Here is a 27,592-nt window from a genome sequence, read left to right as displayed (position 1 = left end):
ACTCAAAATTTCGATTTTTGGATTTGTTTTTTTGGTTGGATTCTCTTCCTCCACCAATTACTTTACAGAATGTATTGGTTGCATTTTATCATAGCACCAGCATTAGAGAAGATTGCCATGTCCTTAACAAGACTAGAGGGCCCTTTTGACCAGACATCTCTTGTTAGCCACTTTGCAGTATGTCTTGTGAAATTAGAGAGTCTTTACCACTCTATGTGTTCATTCAGTCCAGGATGTATAGTTGTGAAGCATTTTTTAGAAATAATTAGAAACAGGGACAAAAGTTTAAGAAGAAACTTTCTTTATTAGAAAAAAAAAAAAATTAAAAATAAAATAGAATGCAATTACATAGATTTAAGGAAATACAATTACAAACAGTAGAACACTTGGAGATATGTTTTAAGAGTAAAATGCTCATTTTTCATACATATTTCTTACAAAAGAAGTTTAGTTTTCTACTCAAAACTGTTAAAACAACCTCTTGAACCTGAGTAGCTTTTTGTTTCAGATTGCGTAGATATTTAAGAAATCTAAAATTTAAAAAATACATTTTTAAAATATTGCAATCTGAATAATAAAAAAACATTAAATTCAAATAACTTTTTAAAATATTTTTTTAAAATAGTAATTATAATAATAATAAAGTAGTAATTATAATAATAATAAAGTAGTAATTTAAACTAAGTGAATGATAGTGCTGTCTCTAATGAAAACGTTTGTGGTGATAACATTCATACATGTTATTCATTCTTTCACATTTAGTAGATCAACATTTAGTACTATGTAGAATATTCTAGAATTAGATCTTGATTGGAATGCTTTTAAGATGGTGTTGGTTTGCTTGTTTTAACTTTGAATCCACATAAACATCAACACTAAAGTTGTAAAACTTTAATAAAAGTCATTTATAACTGCTGGATTTAGATTTGATTCTGATATTCTTCTATCCAATTTCTCAATGGAGATGAAAAAAAAAAATGAGTTTAAACTTAACAAAATTCATTTCAATCTGTTTGTAATATTATAATTATTCTCCAAAACCTTTCTATTCAGACTTGGCCTAAAAATAAATGAATTAAATATAACAGGCCTATTTTATATACCAATAGAAAAGTAGTAAACAAACTCACTTTTGGAAAGTCTTATTCTAATCAAAATCATCTCATCTGAATAACTGCAATATAACATAAATATCTAAAAATGCTTAATATTTTGTTTCTGACACCCGACCACCCACATTTATACAGCTACGATAAATAAAGAATCAGTTTATTAAAAGTCCTTTTATGTTATTTTCTACCTTAAAAATTTACTTAAAGTACAATCAAATTAAATATAGTTTTTCCAAAATGAATGTTATTTAGAAGGTTTTGATAAAAAAATATAGCTTAACAGTTTTTTTTTCTTTTTTTTGATGAATAGAATTAGCATTATCACAGTTAAATGGAAATTTCACAATGATGTAATTACATCATTGTATTTCTGAATGTGTTCAATTCCTTTATACTCTCTGACAATCTGAAATATATAAAAATAGTAAATAAATAGATAAGAATATATAAAAATTTGTAATTTCCCAAGTACAAATATCCAAATTCAATATAATTTTTTTTTTACATAGAAAACAATGACAAACTATAATAAATCCAATAAAATTAATACCAACAATTAAAGAAATAACGAGATTCAACATTTTTATAATAGATTAAAAATTATATTTGTTATTCACTATACTAATTTACTAGCATCTTTTTTCTTACCATCAACCCTGATGTACCCCAAATACTCATTCCTAAGCAATATGAGGGGGTGTTGAAAAGTTCCTGGCTTTGGGTAAAAAAAATTCAGGAGGATCAGTTATTCAACATAATCTCCGCTCAGATTTACACACTTATTGCAGCGGTCCTTCAGTTTTTCTAAGCCCTGTAAAAGAACTCAGAAGGTTGGGTCTCCAACCAGACCTTTCTCAGCACACTGCACCTCTCTCTCTTTCTCTCTAAATATATATATATATATATATATATATATATTTACACATACACACAATACATGGTAAAAAAAAAACCCTTCTAAGTTGCTACAAATGCTAGGTCTTACAATTTGTAATTATCTTTATTAGCAACCTTGCATGTATTTCTGAATTGTGGCCTGAAGACTGGCTTTACCCTGTAGGTCTGGAAAGTATTTCAGTTTTGATTAATTGCTGACCTTTCATAAAGCTTTACTAAGACTCACAGCAGTGTATTGCTCCCATATCTGGGATGTTGCTTATATTACACAAAAGCATGCATGCACAAACATACTAGACCATATACAGAAGAAGGCTGTCCAACTGACTAACAAAGACCCACTCACTAGCACAACAATACCTGGACCACAGATGTGCTATCACCTCTCTGACTATTCTTTGTCTATTACCAAAGTCTGTTTTTCTAAATTAGCTGACTGTATATTGTCTCCCACTCAAGTTCAAGTTCATCTCTCCACCACTCTTTACCTTAATGTATTAAGATTTTATTGAAAACTAGTTTCTATTCTGAGCTATAACCATTTCCATTGCATTTCTATTATATAAAAGAACAAAAAAAATAAATAAATAAAAAAGCCCCAACTGAAACAAAAAAATATTTTAGAATTGCCACATCAGTCTTAAGTATTAGGTTTGCCTCAGTTAGTTGTGTGTGCTATTTTTTTGTAAATCTCTCAATATCACTGTGAAGTGATTATTTATTTATTCAGTATCATGAAATTTATTTAAGGTTATTAAAGATACTGTTTGCAAATTTTGGCACAAGGCCAGCAGTTTCAGTGGGGAGCGGGTAAGTTGATTACCCCAGTGCTCAACTGGTACTTATTTTATCAATCCCGAAAGGATGAAAGGAAAGGTCAACCTTAGCAGAATTTGAACTCAGAACATAAAGATGGACGAAATGATGCTAAGGATTCTGCCAGCTCATTGCCTTATAAGGTTACAGAAGATATTGAATTTGAAGAATTTGTATTTAAAATCAGAAACTAAAAACTCATGTTTAAGTGATATTGAATATTAAACTAGAAACAAACCTGCCAAATGCATTTATTAATGAAACAATTTCTGTTCTTCGAAGCTGGAAGTTATTCTTTTTGTTAGCATTCACGACTGAATTAGGTCCAATAGAATTACCAGAGAATAAAATCTTTAATGCAGTTCCCATTCCTTGAACCTAGGTAAAAAAAAAAAAAAGAAAGAAAGAAAAAAGATACATAATGTACAAAATGGTAAAAACTAAATAAACTGAAAGAAAGTAGGTGCGGGCATGGCTGTGCAGTAAGAAATTTGCTTCTCAACCACATGGTTCTAGGTTCAGTTCCATTGTGTGGCACATTGGGCAAGTATCTTCTGTTATAGCTCAAGGCCGACCAAAGCCTTTGTGAGTGGATTTGGTAGATGGAAACTGAAAGTAGCCTGTTGTATATAATTGTATATATATGCATACATATATGTATGTGTGTATGTGTCACCTTGTCTTGACATTGTGTTTTGAGATCATGTATCTTATTTGTCTCATTGGCCTGTATATCAGGTCAATAAAAATGAAATGTCCAATTTTGAACTGAAAGTTTATTTTACTTTATCTCAACAAAAAGTAATGCAGTTAATCAAAGTATGCACCTAAATTATCAACACAATTTTGCCATTTTATCAGTAGCTTATTTATGCTGGCAGTGAAGAATTCTGGAGAGCAAGAGGTGATGTAAACACGAAAGGCTGTTTTTGCATCTTCTCAAATTTGAAGATTTTTCATTTCAAAAAGTTGTCTAATGCCTGGAAAACATGATAGTCAGTTGGTGCAAGATCTGGTGGATGACAGAGTGCTTCTAAGTTCAGTTCCTGTAATTTGAGTGGTGTTCTTTGTGCGACATGTGGTCAAGCATGAGAATTGGCCTATCTCTATTGACCAAGTTTAATTGCAAGTTCACTCATCATTTCATCCAGTTGGTTGATGTACACATCCACTGTAATTGACTTACCAGGTCTCATGAAGCTGTAGTGGATGATACCAATACTGGACCACAAAAGGGACACCATTAGCTTTGTTTTTGGTGAATATTCGTTTTCGAATTGTGTTTTGGTACTTCGTCACTATCCAACTACCGTGCAAAATGTTTGCTATTGTTGAAAAGAATCCATTTTTCATCACACAACAATATGATGCAAAAATGGTTCACTTTTATGCCATGACAGCAAAGAACAGCAAGTTTCAAGATGATGCATCATTTGATGCTTGTTCAATTCGTGTGGTACCCACTTGTCCAGTTTCTTTACCTTGCTGATTTGTTTCAGATGGTCCAATACAGTTGGAATTGAAACATCAACCCTTGCTGCTAACTCATGCATAGTTTGAGATGTATCTGCTTCCACTACAGTTTCCAGCTCGTCATCATCCACCATAGTCTCAGGTCTGCCACGGGGCTGATTTTCAAGAGTAAAGTCACCAGACCGGAACTTCTCAAACCATTGACATACAGTGTGCTCATCTGCCACATCTTCACCAAACACCTCATTGATGTTTCGAGCTGTCTGGGATGCATTGGTTCCACATCAGAACTCATATTCATAAACAAAACAAATTTATCTATCCATGGGTTCATAAAAATTGATTTACAAGAGAAAACTCACAATATAACCAGACACCATGAATTGCATTTTAAAAAGTTATGACGTCACTCTTCAATGTTGTAAAACAAAAAATTGTCAGGATAAAACATTAGAGTTAATGACTGTCAAACTTGGTGCATAAGAAAATCGGACATTTTCAAATCTCAAGAAAATCAGATATAAAATATCATGACCTGATATTTTATAATCATTCTTTCTCTCTTTTCATTGCCATTGCATTTATAACTTCATCTATATAATAGATAGAGGGTAAAAAATTAAGGCTTTGACTTCATCAGAAACTTCTGATCATGCTGGTGGTAGTAGCAGCAGCACCATCACCTTATTCCTCTCCCAGTTTTCCATTCTGGTACTGAGCGAATGAGTATTGAAGATCATTCTATGGCTGACTCTTCCTATTACCAACTTTCATTTTGTTTCCAAGTAAAGTAATATTTTCTTTTGTCCTTCAAACAGTAAACACTGGCTGAACGTGTTTTTTGTGGACGGTTATCTTTACTGATAAGTTAAAAACTAATATAAATCTAAACTCAAAACACAGTTTTATATGACATCATTTTTAATTACATCATTAATGTTTTAATAAAAATAACACAACTCAAAAAATACTTACTTGTAATTTTCCCCATAATTTGCATTTATCACAACCAACGCAATCCATTATTCGAGATATATTTCGGAAATGAATTTGAAATTGAGCCTAAAATACAAAGAAAATAAACAAAATGATTTTTTTTATAATTCTATAAACAGAAAAATACTTCAGCTGGATAAAATTACATTTCTTTCATTTTTTTTTTAGAAGAAGAAATTATTATACATCTAGCACAGAGCCTTGGGATACAACTGAGTTTAATACAAAATATACATACAATATATGACAATGAGATTACACACACACACACACACACACACACACACACACACAGAAAATAATAATTTCATACTTTAAGTTTTTTAGCTTGTATAGAATCTCCCTGGAAAAGTTTGCTTTCATCAAAATGATCATTAAATGATCTGAAAAGATATTGTATTGAAAAAAAAAATCATACAGCTATTTCATAAAATACATTTTCTTTGTTTTCATGAATAACAATGTTTTGATGATGATGAAGATGATATTGATGACAATGTTCATGGAGTGTTTTAAGTTTTTTGTTGCTCAAATACACCCAGTATACTTTGTAAAGCAGTTGATGATAGGAAGGGCATCTAGCTATAGAAAACAAACCAAAAATAAAGTGCATGTGTAAAAATGTGTTTCTCCGACCTATCTAGGTGAGTAGTAAATATGAATAAGAACTGATTTGGACTGTTACAACCCATCCAACCCATGCCAGCATGGAATATTGATGTAATATAATGAAGATGAACATTTCACAAAACTACCTTGAAAAATCATGTAATGAAATGGTAATACTGGAAATACCAGACAAACAATTTATAAATATGTCTAAATTTTCACCCTGCAGATCTATTTTATGAGATACTGGCTAACTACTTATATCTTCATTACTTTTGTTTTGTATGATTCAGCTTAACCTTTTAGCATTTAAACCAGCTACGACCAGCCTTAATATTCTACCTGTTTCGTGCGTATGCTGAACAGATCCAGCTTCTCACACTTACTCTATAATGTCATTCTAAAAATAAACAATCACATCATCAAAATCTTGAAGCTATGAAATAATTCATGGTTAATTCAAGTCACTTCTTTAATGATGATGTTTCTCCACCTGTCTCTCTCTAACTGTAAGCTTATTCTGGATATATTTTGGGGAGGGATAAACAATTATCATGTTGGTTTTGTTATGCTAATCATGAATGAGTGTATCTTAAGATTTCAAAAATTTAATATTAGAAAATAAAAGCTAGATATATAAATTACTATGAAGTGGACAATTTTAAATTAGAGAAAAGCAAATCATAGAAATATTTATTCATCCTTTTATTTTTAACAGTGGTATCAGTACTGTCTTAAGACATGATAAGCACATTTGGCAGTTGCCAAAGATGGAAAGGAGGCTGCACATGTTTAGGAGGCTAATGCCAATTTAGAAATTGTTGTGGCTTGCTGTTAAATAAATACTAGAGGAGGCTTCAGTTCACTGCTTTGCCTGGGGTCTCTATAATGCTGTTAAGATGACCCTGGATCGCTATTCTGGAAATACATTCTTGTACCTAATAATCCTTTGCAATTCTCTGAAGTGTCATCGATGTATTAGAAGATTACTGATTCAGCTATTTTTATTAGTATCATAAAACAACTACACAGTAACTTTTGCATTTTTAACTTACCGCACAGTATCCAAGAATTTTTTTATATCATGTTTCACCTTAAGATCATTTGTTTCATTACCAGTGTAGAAAGATTCCTTTAAAGAATGAAAGAAAGAGAAAATGGATGGTTAATAAACCTATATGTAAATTATCTATTAACTATAGAGAGAGAAGAGAAAAAAGTTAAATACTGTAGACATTTTTATAAAAGCTATTTTGGTTAAGAAAATTGAAATTACATTTGAAAAAGAATAAAAATAAAGACCAAGAAGTTAACCCTTTCACTGCAAAATTAAATTTCATGGTTACTCCAGTAATGATGTTAAATATCTGCCAAATAATATTTTTGGTATTTTCTGCAAGTCATGTTGACTTAATAAACTTGACAAGCCTCAACAAAAAATAGCTTCACTCATGATATTCCTCAACAAAGTTTAGGTCGAGATATAAAAATATTTTCTGTAGTTAAGGGTAATGAAATTATAAGTAGCTACATCTGATTTTCATGGAAAAAGGTTAGAGAAAAACAAGAAATAGATATTTTCAGAATAGTAAACATTTTAAATTATTTCAGTCGCCTTCTCCCATGCTAACTTGAATGTTCTAGAAAATTTGGATAATTGCATAAATATTATTGGAAGAAGAGTGGTCTACTCCTACGTTAACTCTGTTCACACAAATCAGTAATCAAAATGTTCCACTTGTTTAAGACTGGATTATCTAATGTGTTCTTCCTATTTTTAAGGCTGTAGTGGTGTGATTTCAGGGAGAATTAACTGTTGTTTCTAAGAAGTTTGCAATAGAATAGGGGCCTGAAAATTGGAAGAAGAGCTTTACAGTTGGATGTTGCTCCTTATTCAACTTTCTTAATCATGAATGAGAATGGTTTAATTAACACGAACAGGCCTCCACTATAACCTGCAGTTTCTGTTTTGTGAATTTTGTTGCTGTTTACTATAAAAGCAGACTTATACAGCTATGTACACTTTGTGTCTAAATCTTTGTTGTTATTTAGCATCAGATCAATCTGTTAACCTGACAATATTGTTTTTTTTAATACCTAGCACCACATTGAACAACGTGTCCTTTCTTTTTTTTTTTTGAAGAGGTAGGCTGTAATCCGAGGGTATTTGCTTGCTATTTCTGGCAGGTTGAGTGACTATATAGAGGCTACTTTGATAGCTTTTTGAAATCACTGTTATCCATATTGTTGTGAAGTCACCCAAAAGGATATCACATGATAATCACATGAATAGACACATGATCATAATCCTTCATGGATGGATATACCCACGGAATCCTCCATGTGTACATCTGTATGAAATGTATGGATGAATACACCCTCATAATTCACCATGTGTATCATCATAGACCTCACATTTGAATATACATGCATAAGATGCATGATGGATATACTATCTTTCATAGCAGTATATGCCATCATAATCCTTCATGTGAATATGTGTATAAGATACATGGATGGATATACCATCATATTTCTCCATGTGAATATACAGGTGAGATACACAATCATTTTAATATCCACTTTTCCATGTTTGCACAGGTCAGATGAAATTCATTGAGACAAACTTCCTACAGCTAGATGCCCTTCCTGTTGCCAACCCATTTCCACCAACTGCTTCTAAGTAAGGTAATATTTCTCCTTGGCTAGACATGATTATATAGAAGACTACAAATGAATGGCACTGCTTGTATGCTGGTAACACCCACCTACAAACATAACTCAATGCTAAGACAAGGATACACACATAGTAGAATTGAATGTAAAAACATGGTTGGGAAATGAATTTCTCAACCTACATGGATGCTTATACCATCAGAATCCATGTATATATGTGTGTGCATAAGAGTGCTTTCAATGATACTCAGGAAGACCCACCTGCCACAGAAGAATTAATACTGGTGCCGCATAAAAAGCACCCAATACACTCTGTGGAGTGGTTGACATTAGGAAGGGCGTCCAACAATAGAAACCATGCAAGAACAGACAATGGAGCCTAGTGTAGCTCCTGGCCTAACCAGCTCCAGTCAAACTTTTCAACCCACGCCAGTAGGGAAAATGGACATTGAAAGATGATGATATATTTCAAACTAACTTTACTGAAAAAGAAATTAACAACAAATGTATATTTAACCCTTTAAACTGGCCAAAATATTCTTTCTGTTTTATGTTTAAACTGGCCAGATCCAGTTTCTCACAACTACCCAACAATGTTTGTCTGAAAAATAAACAATTGAAATCTCTCAAGTTACAAGATAATGCTGGATAAATTCAAAACATTGTGGATAAATGAATGTTAAATTTGATAGAACAATCTAAATGCTAAAGGGTTAAACCTTTCGTTATCATATTTCTGTTGAAATACATAGCCTTTGTTTCAATTAATTTTGAAGTTAATGAAGAATTTAGTAAAAGACCATTGTCAATATTAAGCTACTGTTTGGAGCATTAATTAATATGAAACTTTGATGGGAGGTTTTACTTTGGCTTGTTTTAAAAGAAGTTTATGTTATAAAATCATGGATGGTCTCTGGTGGGTTAGTATCAAAAGGTAGTATATTTCCACCGACATGTAAGCATAAAGGAAAAAATTACCGTTTCTAAGTAAGGTGAAGCTTTTGCAATGGCTCTTAGTTCAACTAAATAAGTAAAATATAGATTTTTCAACCATTGTGGGCCTTGTCCGGCAGTTGTTTCTGGGTCAAATCTTTGCTTGAATTCTTTTACATTCATACCCCATTTGCTAGGTTTATAAACAGTATCTACAAAATAATATTTATTTGGAATTAAAATTCATGGAAAAAAAAAAAAAAAAAAAAAAAAAAAAAATCATGTTTTCATAATGATTTCAAAAGAAATCAATTACAAATTTCGAAGAGACAAGATAGATATCTGTTACCAAGCTATTTACCTCATCTTGGATGTATCCTTACTCTCCTCAGTCATCTTCAGATGATAATCCTGATCTAGGCCAGAGATTGAACCTGCAATCTTTATTTCATCAACTAGGTCTGATTTTCTAACCACTAACATATTGTACCAGAGGATAAAGGTGTTGTTATTTTAAAGTATTTTAGCATATGTATCAATATGATTTTTTGGTATCCTTAAGTACTGTAAAATGACAACAGCATTGTCATCCTGCACAATAGACTGGCGATGAGGACAGCAGAGCCAACTGATGGAAGGTTGAGGATAGGAGAGAGAGAGGTTGGTGCTTTTAGGAAAGTGTTGAGGAGTAAAAATAGGATGGGAAGAACAGGTTTATTGTTGTGAGAAGGTGGTAGTCAAGTGACTGACAGATACAGTGTAAATGTAACAGTGAGTATCAATGTAATCACAGATCTAAGATATAAACTTATTAAGATATCAGATAATATTGCAAAACAGGTACCCGATTGGAGTTTCTTACTCTGGCTACACAAGACATTTATGACAAATTTACTTTTAGATCCCTAATGAAAGGAAATTTACATATCAAAGTCACAAAAACCATAAACTTTGAAGAAATAATGCTAGTAGTACAAATGGTGATATGAAAGCTATCTTTTTAATAGAAACTTTACCAACATAATGTTGGCATTGGTTTCAAATCAGTATAAAATTCTGTAGTTACCTGGAAATAAGTATTTTGCAGACAAATGTATATTGATACTTGTATGAAGTCCAGAAATCATGCGGTAGAAAACTCTTTTCTCAAGACAAATTCCTAGAGATAAAATTAAGAAATAAAACACTTAAAACTCATTTCAAATAATTCAAAATATTCTGAACATAGAAAAGAACATTGTGTCATTGTTTATTTAATGAATACATCATTTGAAATTGATAAAGAATAAAATGCATAATTATTCTGTTAAATACTAGTTTTGTGAATACATGAATACAATGTACTTCAATGATACTTCATATTATCCATATTGTACATATTGGTCAGTAATGAAATGAAGGATGTTTTTAATCCAGTGAGTGTCTATAAATATGAATGAGTTTAATGAGTAAGCACAGAAAAGATGAGTAAATGAGTGGAGTAAGTATGGTTTATACAGAATACTCATGCAGGATATACAATGCAAAACCAATGGACAACAAACATCAGTTCATAGCAAAGAAATCAACCAGATACTTACAAATTTAATGGATACATCCATAGTATTAAATGTTAATACACAGACAGACATACACACAAAAGTGACTACAGAATACATTTTAGTATGGTATTATTAAACACCAAACATTAGTAACTAAGAAGTTGTTAAGATTTGGTGAATATATAATATTGAAATATATTATAAGTGGATTTAAATAAGTTCAACAATTAAAGCAAAATGTGCCATGAGAGATTCTAAAATGTCTGATAGATTGACATAGGTTAGTTATGTGATGGAAATAAGTTAGCTATAATTTGAAAGGATTTGCAAAGATACGAGAAATCAATGTAAAAAAAAGTGCTAATTATAAAAGTGTTTATAAAGCATCTGTTTCATAATTGATGTTAAATACAAAACTTGCTTTTGTTTTCAGTAACATAAACTTCGATATTCATAATTTTATATATGTATATATGTGATTTTTTAAAACCTATTTCTTTCACTTTTCTTCTTTCTACAGAACTCATAAATTTTCTCTTTTTTTTTTTCAATATTTTAGTCTAAACCATTCTTCGCTATTTAAATGTTTCACATTCCTACACTTACACACACATCTGTCAAACATTGTCTTTGCCATTCCATTTGCTTTATTATCCTTTTTTCCCTCATACTGGTGAGAGAAAAACATAGCATGAATTTGGTATTTCTTTCCTTTCATATATGTTATGCACATTTTTGCAATTGATAATGGGAAATTCTAAATGTGATAAATAAAGAGCACTCGGTCATGCCAAACTCATCCTCAGACATAGTTGAAATTTCATTTCACAAACATGCAAGCATCATATATAAATACCTGGGAAATACAAGCTGACCAATGGGACTTGGGAGGTGGGGTGGGATGGTAGTTCAGTTATAACAACAAGTGTATTTGTATAATGATACAAGGGAAAACAACTGTGTTGGTACAGGAATTATTGTTGCCATTTGAAATGTAAGACAGAGGTCAGCAGAAAGATTGACTTACAGGGGGCAGAAGTGGAAAACAGGACAGACAATCCAGGAGAGGTAGGGGCAGTGTGGTGTATAGATATGTAGATATATAAAGGACAGTGTGGGAAGGGGAAGGATTATAAATCTTCACCAGCTAAACCAAACATAGGGTTTCATCTGGAGGAAGGAGGTGAGAAAAGTGTCCTCTTATATGTCCCATACAGCAAAAGAGTTGTTTACACATCCAAGGATACCTGCATGTATGCATACTTAGACACACACACGTATACATATGCATACACACAGTTTTATGACTTAACCATACACTCTCCTTATCTGTGTAAGGCCATCACATCAAAGGTAGAAAATATATTTTTCCATCAGAATTTAGATGGTTTCCTTTTGCATTGTATTTTACATGCATCTATTAGTCTACCAGTCTTCATAGACTTATTTTTTTTGTCTGAAATTAATGGTTGTACACATGTCCTGTCATCGAATAGTTATGTGGCATGTTCATTATACACCTATGTGAATAGATATGTTTATCTTAGTCTGCATATTTCTGAGGGTGGCTTCCTTCAAATTGTATTGCCTTACACACACTGTTTTGAAGGTAATATTTTCTATGTATTTAAATGCCTTTTGAAATAAATATATACTTCTTTTTAAACGATCTGAGAAAGCTATAAGATGATGCACAAGCACTCAGCTCTGAGTGCACTGCTTCTTATAATAGAAACAGTTGTAAGCTAATGAAGCTGACTATGTAATTCCTTTGTCATTTAATAATTTGTATTATGCTCTGCACTTGCCTAACACTTCATTCTAAAGCATATGTATATTGACTTCTAACAACACATTATCAGTATTGCTATGCCTAATCAAACTCATAATATATAGAGATGATATATATATATATATATATATATATATATATATACACACACATACATATAATGTATCCATACATATTTAGCTATATAACACAAAGGAATAGGGATTTTAAGTTTGTGCAGATACCTTACGAGCATTCTGATAAAATCCAGTCTTAGCTAACCACATTGAATGATAGGAAAGATTTAGAATAAACAATTAAACTGTACTTCATTCGACTGGTAAATCCTGAGCTCGCTTCAATCGATTTCATGTAGAATATAAGGTATATTATCAAGACATGATAATGAAGAATGTAGAATTATACATCTTCAAAATTAATTTATTAAAAAGCATTTTCTTCATATTACATTTCAACATGTGCTTCTGCTGCATAAATGCCTCGGGGTCTTTTAATGTGATACTTTTAGACATTTAGTTGATTAATCAAGTGTAATACATGTTCAAATCCAATGGTTGACGATCCTATACAGCTTTATACAGGGTGTTTCCCAAAGCAGTGGCTGAAGGGAGCTGAATGTTCAAGTATTAGGTATGAGTTCCTAAGATATACTCTTGGTGTGGGAATATAAAAGATTAGGGCAAAAGGCAATGGAGATAATAGTGAACTATGATATGTCCGTAGTTCTGGTTTTATTTAAACTTAAAATGATCTCTTCAAACAGTAAAGAAAAAGATTACTGTGTTATTCTTAGTAGTAGAAGGCACCTTAAATAGGTCAGGATGTATTAACATCACAGTAATATAAAATAAATGAATGAATTTTAAAAAATAGAAACAAAGAAGAAGTTAATATTGATTTTTGCTGGGTAACTTGACTTATCCATAAGGGAAAATTATAATATTGGTTTCAAATTTAGGCACAAGGCCAGCAATTTCTGGGAGGGAGTAAGTTGATTACATCGACTCCAGTGCTCAATTAGTACTTGTTTTGTTGACCCGAAAGGATGAAAGACAAAGTCATTCTTGGTGGAATTTGAACTCACAATGTAAAGATGATAAAATGCTGCTAAACATTTTGTTCAGCATGCTAACAATTCTACCAGCTTGCCACCTTATAATAGAATATTATAATGCTAAAATATTAAGATTAATATCAATTGAATTGAATAAAATAAAATATGATTAGTTTTCTTAATAGAAAAACAAAACAAAACAAATAAACAATATAATTGAAAGGCTATCCTAGCAGTTGGAGATTAGTGTTATAGATAAACCTATATCAAATAAATTTGTGAATATGACTAGGTTTATTTATGTGCCCTTCTGTCTAAGTGAGTTCAAACTAAAATCACTTATTTGAAAAATATTTAAACGTTTTTTCTACATGAATGTTAACATTTTATTGCTAATTCATTTCCGCAGTTTAATAACCTACATTTAGATGTAAAGATATGGAATATTTCTTCAAGGCAGAAATCACATTTCTAATTCCCACTAGTATCAGGTGAACCACTACTAATAATTGTCCATTTAATGTCATATTTGGTGCTTTTATCATTCAAAGTTCAAATGAACTTACTTAAGTACAATTAATTTTTTTCTAATTTAAAAAGAAGATAATCATGTATTCCTTTTTTTAAAGTCTGCAGAGAAAGAATTTATGTAAAAGTTTGAAATACCTTCAATTGTTACTGTACATTTATATAATTTAATTTATATGATTAATTTTTTTTTCTGTATTTGGAAGAAGAAAGATAATTATGTATTCTTTATTTAAAATCTGTAAAGAAAGAACTTGTGTAATTTTTGAAATACCTTCAACTGTTACTGTACATTTATATACTAAATTATTTCTAAAATATTATTTTGCAAGCAGACACATTAAGTTGTTTCTACAATTACAAGGACATTTTTTATCAGTAACCCTATGTTTATTATTGACAGAAGTATTATAATCTTTTCTATATTTAAGAGATGAGGAATTATGTACATTATTTCCATTCGACAGATATTTGTCCTCATCTTGTTTGTTGTTAACAACAAACAAGATGAAGACAAATATCCGTTGAATGTAAATAATGCATAATAAACTTTGTTTTGAGAATCAAGTATTACTGTATGAATATTACCAGCACAGTATACCATACTAAGTGTGCCACTGGATTCACTGCCCAGGCCATTCATTGCATAGGTGTGATCAGGGTTCATTTACCTCCCTTACACCAGCTTCAATAAATTCATTATCGTTTCCATTACTATTGTTATCAATATAAACGTTCACTACATTCTTACTTTTATTTATATCATGCTCCACTTCATCTGGATAGCTATTATTATTACTAGTTATATCATCATTATTATTTATATTTTTTCTATTAATTGCATTTACTGAGTCCATATTAGTGAACTATTATTCATCAAGAACATGTCGGAATGTAATATGAAGAAAATGATTTTTAGCAAATAAATTTTGAAGATGTATAGCTCTTCATTCTTCGTTATTATGTCTTGATATATCTATATCTACATATACACACACACATATTGTCCAACCCATGCCAGCATGTACAATGGGTGTTAAATGATGATGATATCTCTCTCTCTCTCTCTCTCTCTCTCTCTCTCTCTCTGTCTCTCTCTCACACACACACACAAAACTTATTTGTTCTTAAATTACTTTGCATAGACAAATATAAATTTATGCAGCATGAAATTATATGGTGTCATTTTGAAATTTGCATAATTGTATGGAGTTTTAAAGTTTGTCAATCTAGTTTTGTTGAAATGCATAATATTGTATTTCAATTTTACTTAGCAAATGAAACAAAATTGCAAATGGGAAAATTATTTAAATAAAAAAAAAAGAGATAGGGTAGTTTAAGCCCATAACCATAAAAAGAATTCAGGCAAATTCATTCATCAAATAATTTTTTTGGCTAATACATATCAGAAAAAGATGAAGATGTTATGCTCATGTATCAGAAATATGTTATAGAAATAGTGACTTTTCTAAGTTCAAATACAGGAATGTAAGCTATACTAAACTGTTGTATTCTGAACAGTTGCAAATATCCCATAGTAATTTAGAAGAGTAATTATAAATTTTGTAGCTTTTCAAAAGAAAATACTTGTTTAGAGGTAGTTCCCATCCATGAAATCAAAGCTTAAAACTAACTTATTACCTTAATTAGTTTAATTGATGTTTGACTAAGTTAATGTATGTCTAAATCAGTTTTAAACCAACTTGTTCATGAACTTTCTCATGTAACTGCTATTAACTGATGACTACTACAATCATTTCATTGGATTTTAATCACTTAGCTCCAAGAAAAACATGTTATCTCAAGACAGATATCCAACTTTTCAACTTTACAAATATTTTGTCTTAAAACATCTACAAATTGCTGAGTATTTTATGTTTAGAATCTGAAAAATCTAGTTTCTAAAGTTTCAAATTACAGTTGAAATACAATTAAAAAATATAACAGGATCGTTAAGACATTTTTGCTCATAGCATCCAGAAATTTATTATGAGATTACAGCTGCTTACAGCATGCAATTTATTATATTTGAAACTACATAATATATGTCAACATTATAATAATTATTGTTGTGACAAAGTTGAAATCAACCAGTGCAATAAGAGAAACTAACAATTCTTTAAAAGAAATAAAGGCAAATTTGAATGAAGAACTAGTTTAAAAGTGACACATAATTAACTACTATTACTTCTAATGACTATATCAATATATATAATTCAAACAGGATCTTTAAGGAAATGAGACTAATAGAAAGAGTTATGCTACAGAAGCAATGCCATTGATAATAGTTTGCTGGGTGATGATAAGTTTTATCATGCATTTCAAAGCAAACCATACCATGGTGTACATGTACGCACAGTGACAGAGAATTTAATTTAAATCAGAAACAATTAATTTCTAAGTAAGATAATTACAACAGCATATTAATACATAAGCTGTATATTAACAATTATCAAAAGAAAATAGTGGACAAGATACCTTTGTGCAAAAATTAAAAACCAACTTCACAGCAACTAAAAGCAACGAATATAGATTCTGTAAAGTCCTATTTAGAAGTACACATAGGAAGAATTTATAAAATATTTTAGAGTTACTCGAGTTATAATCTTTTAGGTGGTGTTAAATGAATTTAGGGCAGGATTAGCTATCAGAAGAAAGAAGGAAACCAACACAGAGGTAAGAATTGATTATAAAGTTGTTCATAGAGAATAAAGAGTTATGGGTAAAATAGGAAGAACTAATTTATAGGTCTACATAAGTGATGTAGATATAAGAAATACATCAAAATATGAATAAATAGGGTAATATAATATATTTGAAAGGTAGCTTAATTTAAATTCTCAAATCAGGAATTCCTCAAGTGGAAAACTAAAAGCATTCATCTTATTTTTAAAACTAACAATTTATAGAGTAAAACTAATGATTATAGAATAAAGAATAAGAGAGAATAAGGAATAATAGAAATATTGATCAAGTCAAGAAAAGTATAAGAACAAATAAAGTAAATTTACAAAACAGAATAAAAATATTTAATAGAGGGAACATAAAATATGAATTATTTCAAATATTTTGAAGATGGGGCTAACAGATGCATTAATGTAGTGAGAAATAGCTAAACTACCACAGCTGAGAGTGACTGAAGGTAGGTTCTCTGTTGATCTCATTGATAAGCATTCAGTAGTTCAATCAACTGAATTTCTATTTGTGAACCTAACATGTAAGTGGCTGCATATTCCTTAGACATATGAACCCTTTTGCAATTCTCATGCCAGTGACAGAGTTGGATATTTGAATTACAAGTATAATCCAAGAAAGAGAGAAGGAACTCCAGTACTGAACTGATACTTCATTTATCAACCTCAAAAAGATGAAAGGCAAAGCTGACCTCAGCAGAATTTGAAATCAAGGTGCGGAGACCTAAAATGAATACTGCAATACTCTAACAATTTGCTGCTTATAGCTGTAAAATTTACAATGTATGGAATATAGAAAATATTTACTATTTTCCATTAGCTAATTCTAAAGCTTTTAAATGATTATTAAAAATAAATATAAATTTGAGAAATGTTAGTATTTTCTGAAGATGGAGGGAAAAGAGCTGAACTATTTCTTAGGAATAAATATTTTTTCAACTACTTGTATTTTGGAAAGGAACAAATTTGAATGCTGAAATTGAAATTAAAAGAAATAGAAAAGGAAAACACACAGACACACAAAAAAAGTAAAGAAAATTTGTCACTGTACATACATGTAATTTTGCATGCAAAGATAGGATAAGCCAGGGAAAGATATATATTTATATATATATATATAAATAGTCAGAAACTTTGCTTTTGTTTTACCTTCTAATTGATCGCCTGAAAACATTAGAAATAACAATGGTTTGATTAAATAAATGAAATCAAGATTTCCAGTATTCACAGACAGGATATAATTGTTCTGCATTATTCAAAGATGACAAAGTATGTTTGTGCAAAAATAAAAGCAACTTCACAGTTGCAGTGTTGGTTTATATGAAAGACTCCAGTAATATCTTTGTATGTACAAAATAAAAACTACACAGCACAAATGATGTAACAACATTACTGTTCAACAGATTCTCTAAATATTAAAAAAAATGAAAATTTCTTTTGAATATTTAAGTGGATCTATTGAAAGTTTTACTGACACATATAATTGACATGTAACTTCTTTTTAAACTCAGCAAACATTGGATTTTAAAAACAAATTTAACAGAAAATGTTCAATTTCTACACTTAGTTAATATAAGGAACAAGAAGCTGGATATGTTTAGGTATTTTTAATGTTGTATTAGCTGTGCTGACAGTTTCTATGCGGACTCTTTGTGAACTACCTTGATAATGAATGACAGCAACTCAGTTATCACAGCTAGTTCCTTAATGGACAAGTTGAACAATGTCATGATGGCTACGTCAACATAGATTGAGACTTAAGATATAGCACAAGCAATAAGAAGGGATCAAGGTTCTTGGAGTTCTGTGATACAAATGACCAAACCATTTGCAATCCTAACTTCAGGAAACTGAAAAATCACCAGACCCCCTCCCAATCAAGAAAGCTCACAAGACAGATTGGCTTCATACTCACCAGGAAACAAGGTAGACAGATGATTGTGAACATTAAGCCTATCTCTGGTGAAGCATGTTTCACTTAAGAAAGACTAGTGATTATTAACTTCACAGTAAGAGTTGGACAGAATCTGAGATTCTGAAGGAAGTTAAGACAATCTGAAGGAAGTTATGGCAACTGAAAGATCCTTCTGCTGGATGTAGGTCTAAAGCAATTCTAGGTGAAGTATTTGCTAAAAAAGGAGTAAGAGACAGATCTATAGCATAGAGGACAACCAACAATCTAGCATGCCATTACCAGATCTGAAAATGAAGTGAGGTATCAGCCAAATGAAAAGTAACATAATGATGGAATGATTGAGCAGACAGAGCCATAAAAGCTAAGAGACAGGCCTGGGAAGGTTGGAAGTGGAGAGCAGTAAACAATATCAAGTAATTTTAAGAGAAGCTGGACATCAGACACATGTAGCTTGGAGAAAAGCCAAAAATAAGAAATTTGTCAAAATTCTGTGATGTGACGATCAGTGGTTTCTTGTGTTCTAGATTGTACAGAAGCATGTCAGGATTTTGATGAGGAAAAGTGTGTATGGAATGACAATGGTGCACTTATTTCATTGAAGAGAAAATGGATTTGGAAATACTACTATGGGAAGTTGCAGAATGTGGGCAATGTGTGAGAGAAAGAGAGATCACCTCAAGTATACCCAATAGCTACTGAAGTTGACAGTTACATAGTAGATAGAATGATTAAAGATATGAAGGCAGAAAAAGCTATTGGACTATCAGGGAATACACATGTCACTTGCATACTCAGTCAGCTGGTACAGGAAGCAACATACTCCATGACTGGTGTAATAATAACATCTTCAACAACTAAAAGGACAAAAGGGGTGCTCTAGAAAGATAAAAAAAATCTCAAAGAAGCATCAAATTGTTTGACCAAATTACGAAAATAACAGAAGAAGAATTAGCTTAGATAAGATGCAGTTCAGATTTATGCCAGAATGGGGTAGGTCTGATGGTCTCTTCTCAGTGAGACAAAAGAGCAGACTACTACCAAGTATTTGTTGATCTGCAAAAGGCCTTGGACAGAATATAATTCCCTGTACTCGGGTGATTAATAAAAAAATGAGGTATAGATAAATAGCTTGTGAGAGCTGGGCTAGCTATGTAGAGAGATGCCATCAGCAGCAATGTAGGAGTTGTTAAGGAGTTCATCAAAACATTTAATGTGCAATGTTTACTTCTCAGCCCTATCCTATTATTACAATTATTCCATATTGAAGTTCTTTCCACATCCATGATCTGCAGAAGTATGCTTTGATATATTTTAGTGGTTGAAGAAACAACAATGTACAATAGAATATATAACTTTAAGAAGATTTGAACCTTCATACTTGATGGGAGAAAAAAAAAACCTTTTCATAAATAAAATAGACATTACTAAAACTTTAACTGGATTTGAATCTTTACATTAAATAAATAAATACATGCATGCTGAAAAGAAAAGAAAAGTGAATTAATCTATTAAACAGAACGAAAAGAAGGATGATGCGTCATGTGAATGATATAAAACGGAGTTATTCTATTAAACCAAAGGAAAAGAAAGATAATGTATGATGTGAATAATAGAAAACACAACATTAATGACGCTGAAGATGTTAGATCTTGTTCTGGATCAAGAATTCAAAGTACAGAGATGTTTGTTCCCATTTCTGAAAATAAACAACCTTTGGTTGTTTGTCAATGATAGAATCTGGTTATGTGGTAGATGTTGGTTTCACCTTAACCAAGCAAAACTTCACCAGTTTGAATGAGCTCCAGTGAAAAACATTAAAATTTTTGAAGTGCATTTAAATGTCCAAGGAAAATTATAAAATGTGATAAGAAACTATTAGAATCATTTTTAAAGTAGAAAGAATGAGATAACCAATCAGTTAAACAAAACAAAACTATCTGTAAAGCTTCGTCAGGTGAAATGCTTGATTAATAAATAAGAAATTAAGCAGAACAAAAACCACTTGAGAGAACAAAACAAAAATGGAAATAGATTTTCATTGAAAATCCCCAAATATTTCTTCTATGAGTCATGGGCTGATGTGATGGTTTTGTTTGAATTGTACCTCTTTAACACTTTAGCATTTAAACAGGCTGTATTTGGTCCAAATATTCTACCTGTTTTAGGTTCAAAGTGGCCAAACAGTCTCTCACATCTACCCAACAATGTCATTCTAGAAATATACATTCACATCATTGAAATCTCAAAGTTACAAGACAATGTATGATAAAAATTCAAAACAATGTGAATAAATAAACATTACATTTGAATGAGTAATCTGATTGCTAAAGGATTAAATATGAAGAATGCTGCTACACCATTGTTGTAACATTACAAACAATTCCCACTGCTGAATAATAAGTAACCAAAGCAGAGAACAAAGAACAATCAAATAAGCAAAAGCTAGAATAGACCCTCTGAGAAATATGCTTCTTTTTACTCTTTTACTTGTTTCAGCCATTGGACTGTGGCTATGCTGGGGTACCGTCTTGAAGGGTTTCGTCAATAAAATCAACACCAGTATTTATTGTTAAAATCTGATACTTATTCTATCAATTTTGTTTTGCCAAACTGCTATCTTACAAGGTTACAAGGACATATTCTTGACAACAATGGTTGTCAAGCAGTGAGAAATAAACACAAGGATGCTCACACACACACACACCAATGCATGCACACACATATGTGATGGACTTCCTTACAATTTCTGTCCACCAAATTCACCCACAAGGTTATCACAAAGCTGTAGCAGAATGTACCAGCCCAAGGTGTCATATGGTGGGACTGAACCCACAATCATGTAGTTGTAAAGTGAATTCTTAAATCGTTCAGTCATTTTCTTTTGCACATGATTTATAAAAAGGAATAAAAAAAACCCATTCTTCCATTTACCAGCTTTAGTAATAATAGCCAATTATTTCAAAAAATGTTACAACAGAAAATAATAGCATAAAGCATATTTTTCAGTAACCATGGGAATAGATTCAAATATCAATAGAGTACTAGAAATTAGTCAGTGGAAGGTTATATAACAGGATCTATTTCTTTTGTATGTCAAGCCACACATAAGAAATGTCACTTTTTGGCATTTAGAAGAGTCTACTTTAAGTTAACAGGCTCATAAACCAAGAGCTTATCAGGCTTTTTGAGGTGTTCAGATAACTGAAGGCACAAAACTACGTCTCTGAATGGGAAGCCAGTCTGTCTATTGGAGGGCTAACTCCCTAGTTGCCACTGGTACTCATTCTCAGTTGAGTGGACTGTGAAATAAAGAGCCTTAGTTAAGGGCACAATGGACTGTCTAGTCAAAAGTTTGTGACCTAATGATTGTGAGCTGAACATGTTAATCACTAAGCCATGTTTCTTCACTGACTAACAAAGGAAAGAAAAATACAAAACAAAAACTATACAAACAAGAGCACTCAGAGAGCGCAAACCTCTGCCATGGCAACACCAGCATCCTCCCAACGATTAGCCGGAGATGATTTTAAAAATGAGAATATCTGAAATAAACTTGACTGCTCTCACAAACGAGAATACTAAAAATGAACCCGACCGCTCTCAAAAATTAAGTAAAAAAAACGGAAAAATAATCCAGAATCCTTGTCTGGTACCAGATTGATCCCAAAATCTAATCAGTTTATGCCAGTTATGAGGCCAAACATCTCCAAGTTTCATCCGAATCCATCCAATGGTTCTTGAGATATCTTACCTACAAACAAACACAACTGAAAACAATACCTCTGCCTTTGCTAAGGTGGAAGTAATAATTTATGTTCTTTCAATCACATTTACCAAAATCATATTATTTCAAATACCATATTTTTAATAGTTTCAAAGCAAAAATCATTTAAATAAATAAATTTCGCTTAGATAGTGAAGCTAGCCACTGCAAAGATAGGTTTGGATGAATAAAGATCTCTAAAACTGAGACTTCCAATCCCAATAGACGTTAGCCTATAGCCTGACTGAAAATGACAACGAATACCTTAGAGTTTGCATAGTATATTCTATCAAATGTATGAAATATAGTAAATTCTACTCACATAGTACCTTCAGACCATTCATACACAAGCATTAGAGAGTAATGTATATGGTAATACAAGAACTTGGAAGCTTCAGTTGTTGAAGATTGTCTAAACAGTTGCTAGAGTATGGCAGTAAGATTTAACTTTATTCTGCATTATTAAGTAAGTTTCCATTATTTTTTTATATGTATATAGGCACTTTGTGACAAGGTGTTTCAAATCACAGATTATAAACAGAACTATTAAATCATGAAAAGTCATGAGAAAAGATTGACTCAATGTAATCTATTTGACTTGCTTCATATTGAAATAATATTCAACATCCTTAAATTTATATAAATTTTAATATTTCATTATGCAAAATCTAAAATGGAGGAAAACATTACATTCAAAAGATTTTGCATTTAAAAAATAATTTTTGAAAGAAAATCAATTTAATTTGACATACCTGCTTTTAGTTGTGGTGAACCATATGCGAAAGTTGGGTTAGGTCTGTAATAAAATGAAGAGATATACAGTATACTATCATAAGTTGCATTGGTGTTTGTTCATTTGCTTTATGTCTTTTTTTTTTATACTAGCATGGGTTGGTAAAATATGAGACATTGTTTTATAATTAGATGCCCTTCCCATTAAAAACAAGTAATGGACTTTATTATTTCACTAATTTTTGAAAGCTATGACAACTAGCTTGTCAGGAATATCAACAAACAGCATTCTTTTTTTTTTTTTTCAGCAGAACACTTTCATGCAAAGATGCATAATGTACACACCTATTCAGATATACAACAGAATACCCTTCATTGAGTAATTACTATTTCTGAAGTTCTGCTAGCTAAAAAACATATGTAACTTGGATTTTATTTACCCAGTTCCCTAAATTTGGATATATATATATATATATATATATGTATGTATGCATGTATGTATTTACACACACACAAGCTTCTATATAGCTTCCATTTACCAGTTCCATTCACAAAGGTATTAGTTGGCCTGAAGCTACAATAGAAGACACATGCCTAAGGTTCTCTGCAGTGAAATAAAACTCAAGATCATGTGGAAACAAAATAAACTCTATAGCACATAGCCATGCCTGTGTAGTAAAATGAAAATTTATTGCACACAAACAAAAAGTGGAGTCGATTGGTAGTAAAATGGGAAGACATAGTACACTGACAAAAATTCAGTACCAAATATCCAATAAGCTGGAGTCAGACCAAGGATTTATATATAAAGGGAGTGTAGAAGTGTGTTCTCAGGCCAAACTTCTGCATAGGATGTTCAAAGTGCTTGATCTGAAGGTTGCTATTAATTGCTTGGTCAATTACCTATATGCCACAAGTATAGCTGGGGAGAGCAGATCAAGGCAACAACAAGGAGTAGGAATGGTTGACATGCTTATGATTTAAGCTAAAAGAACAATTCTCAGTCCTGTTTCATTGATGTATCTAATCAAGTGTATGCACTTTTTTCTTTCTGAAGTGAGTTATCTTGCAGTTTGTCCCTTTGTTTTCCTTCTGCTTTGTTTTGATCTTGGTAACTTGGTGCACCCTATATTACTGCCAGTGGTTAAGTGACACATCTTATATTATACAAGAGAAGCTGATCTCTGTCTGTAAGAACATCTGTGTAGAGAGAGGGAAGAAGGGGAAACGAAAAAGTTGTTGTTAAGAGACAAATACAGTGTGTGTTTGTGTGTGAGAGAGAGAGAGGGAGAGAGAGAGAGAGAGAGAGAGAGAGAGAGAGAGAGAGAGAGAGAGATAAATAAGTAGTATTATCACCTTAGTAACTCACAAGTTTTGATTAAAAATGCAGTAATGTAACTCAACACATTCTTTAACCTTCTGGTGGTGTGGTGGGGTATCTCATACCCCAGGTGATGTTTGTATATGTGTGTTTTACATCTGGCAGCAGTGATAGTGCTATCCATCCATGTAATTTCTTGGCACACTCCACTGAGTAAATGTGCAACTCCACTCAATTACTTGCTGAGTGATGAGAAGTGTACACATGTATTATTTGTGTCTGGGGTTGTGCATACCCCACCATACCATTCATTGTACTATTTATTGACAGGTGTAATTTTGTTTCCTTTTCTTTATTATTGTTATAGGAATGCCATAAAAGTGAGAAATCTTCTTTCCTCTCAAAATCACAATGGACTATGAAAGACAAATGGAAAAATTGAGAGAGATGGTGGAGAGAGAAGTAGACATAGAAGAATCAGGCTCATTTCTTGATCAAGAACCAGATGAAGAGGAAGAAGAGAGTATAGTTGAGGAAGAAACAACAGATGAAGAAGAAATGACAGATAAAGAGGGAAGGAACTGAAGCAGATGGCATGTTGCAGACTTCACCAGATGACCCTTTAGAAGAAACAGAAGAAGATGATGATGAAGATGAACAGCAGGCTACTAGGAACACAGAAAAACAGTTTATAGGCAGAAATAACAAAACTCTCTGGAAAGAAGTTCCCCCATGTCTTCCACAGCGTACACATGCACACAACATATACAGGATTCACCAGGACCAAGAGGAGCAGGAAAATATGTGTACGCTGCAAAGGACTGCCGGTCTTTGTTTCTCACACAAGAACTTCTGAATGAATTAGCAGCTTGCACTAATATCTACATTGGCAGTAAAAAACAAGGAAAATATAAAGATAGTTCAAAACAGAGACATACTAATGAAAGGGGGGTGAAAGCTGCAATAGGACTGCTTTATCTGTTTGGAGGCTTTAGAGCTAACCGAATGAATTTGGAAGATGTTTGGGCAACCGATGGTAAAAGAATCGAAAATTTTCTGGCAACTATGTCTTTGCATCGATTTCATTTTCTGCTGAGGTCTATGAGGTTTGATGACATCCACACTCGGCCTGAAAGGAGGCTAGAAGATAAGTTTGGATCTTTTAAAAAGTTCTTTGAGAAATTTGTTGATAATTGTATCTCCAGTCATAATGTCTCAGAGTATGCAACTGTAGATGAAATGTTGGCTGCCTTTAGAGGGAACTGTCCATTCAGGGTCTACATACCAAGTAAACCAGCAAAATATGGCATAAAAATATTTATTTTGGCAGATGCTAAAACTTTCTGTGTGTCATGTATGGAGGTCTACTTGGGGAAACAACCAGAAGGCCCTTCTATGGTAGATAATTCAGGAGCAGCAGTGGTAAAACGGTTGGTGTCTCATATAAATGGGTCTGGAAGAAACATTACAATGAATAATTGGTCTACAAGTTACGGACTTGCAGTCGATCTCTTGAAGAATTATAGATTAACATTAGTTAGCACTCTGAGAAAGAACAAGATAGAACTTCCTCCTCAGTTTATTGCTACAAGAGGCAGAACTGAATACATAAGCTTGTTTGATTTCCAGAAGGATGTTACACTGACCTCATATGTTCCCAAGAAGGGTAAAAATGTTGTCCTACTGAGTACAATGAATTATGATGCTGCAATTGATGAAAGTACAAAAGAAAAAAGGAAACCAGAAATTATTACCTTCTACAACAGTACTAAAAGAGGGGTAGACACTGTGAATCAGTTCTGTTCCATCTACAATGTTTCCAGAAAAACTTGACATTGGCCAGTTACAGTTTTCTAAACCATACTCAATAAATGCATACAATGCATACAATATATTCATAGCAAACTCTCAAACAGCTATCAGATACTGAAAGTTTCTGAGGGAATTGGGACTCAAGTTGGTGGAGGACCATATCCATCATCGCAAAACAAACCTATATTTGAGGAAAGACTTGAAAAGGAAGATTCAACATTTCTCACCATCTAAGGAATTGCCTCCAAAACATCATCATGAAGATACCATACAAAGATGCTCATTGTATCCCAGGTCAAAAGATCACAAGACAATAAATTGCTGCCAGAAGTGCTATAAGCCCATCTGCTTGGAACATGCCATGCACATTTGCATTGACTGCTTTGCTCAGAGTGATGAGGATGATAGTGCAAACAATGAGTAAACAGTAAATATGAAAGGAGCACTCTCCCCACCAAAAAATAGTTTTATTTTGTTTGACCTTCATTTTCAAAGTGTACTCGTTTGTTTTTGTTTACATGTTAAATAAATACATTATATCAGAATATGTTTTTTGGTAATATTATTGCTTAAGAACATATATAAAGTAATAAAAAGTACAAAAATAGCTAAAACTATAAGCGGGTTTCTCCATACCCCGCTGCACTAACCATGGAAAATACAGAACCGCACTACCAGAGGGTTAAAAAGACTATATGTACATACATATAAACATCATCATCGTTCAATGTCCGTCTTCCATGTATGCAATGGGTATCACGGTTGACAGGAGCTGGCCAGGTAGAAGACAACTCCAGGCTTCTGTGTCTGTTTTGGCAGGGGTTTTACGGCAGATGCCCTTCCTAACACATGGTTATTTTTGGGGTTGTTTGTATGTGTGTGTGTGTGTGTGTGTGTGTGTGTGTGTGTGTGTGTGTGTGTGTGTGTTT

General features: G+C 32.1%; 1 protein-coding gene across 2 annotated transcripts in view; it reads right to left on the bottom strand.

Annotated features, from left to right (window-relative positions):
• Positions 1 to 284: 284 nt before the first annotated feature.
• LOC106879175 (ERO1-like protein alpha) overlaps positions 285 to 27,592 on the bottom strand; it is a 51,029-nt gene continuing 23,721 nt past the window's right edge. The window contains exons 8-16 of one of the 2 annotated variants that reach the window (XM_014928621.2): positions 23,551 to 23,594; positions 18,270 to 18,284; positions 10,579 to 10,671; positions 9,558 to 9,724; positions 6,959 to 7,035; positions 5,608 to 5,677; positions 5,274 to 5,360; positions 3,064 to 3,203; positions 285 to 1,518 (exon numbers count right to left, since the gene is read on the bottom strand). In XM_014928621.2, the coding sequence (XP_014784107.1) occupies positions 1,467 to 1,518; positions 3,064 to 3,203; positions 5,274 to 5,360; positions 5,608 to 5,677; positions 6,959 to 7,035; positions 9,558 to 9,724; positions 10,579 to 10,671; positions 18,270 to 18,284; positions 23,551 to 23,594 (745 nt within the window). In that variant the 3' untranslated portion in view covers positions 285 to 1,466. The remainder of the gene's footprint in view (positions 1,519 to 3,063; positions 3,204 to 5,273; positions 5,361 to 5,607; positions 5,678 to 6,958; positions 7,036 to 9,557; positions 9,725 to 10,578; positions 10,672 to 18,269; positions 18,285 to 23,550; positions 23,595 to 27,592) is intronic. The other variant, XM_014928622.2, reaches the window with a different exon arrangement.

Source organism: Octopus bimaculoides, chromosome 6, assembly GCF_001194135.2.
Source record: "Octopus bimaculoides isolate UCB-OBI-ISO-001 chromosome 6, ASM119413v2, whole genome shotgun sequence".
NCBI lineage: Eukaryota > Metazoa > Mollusca > Cephalopoda > Octopoda > Octopodidae > Octopus > Octopus bimaculoides.
Note: the sequence above shows the minus strand (reverse complement) of the source record. Positions and strands in the feature narration are given on the sequence as shown.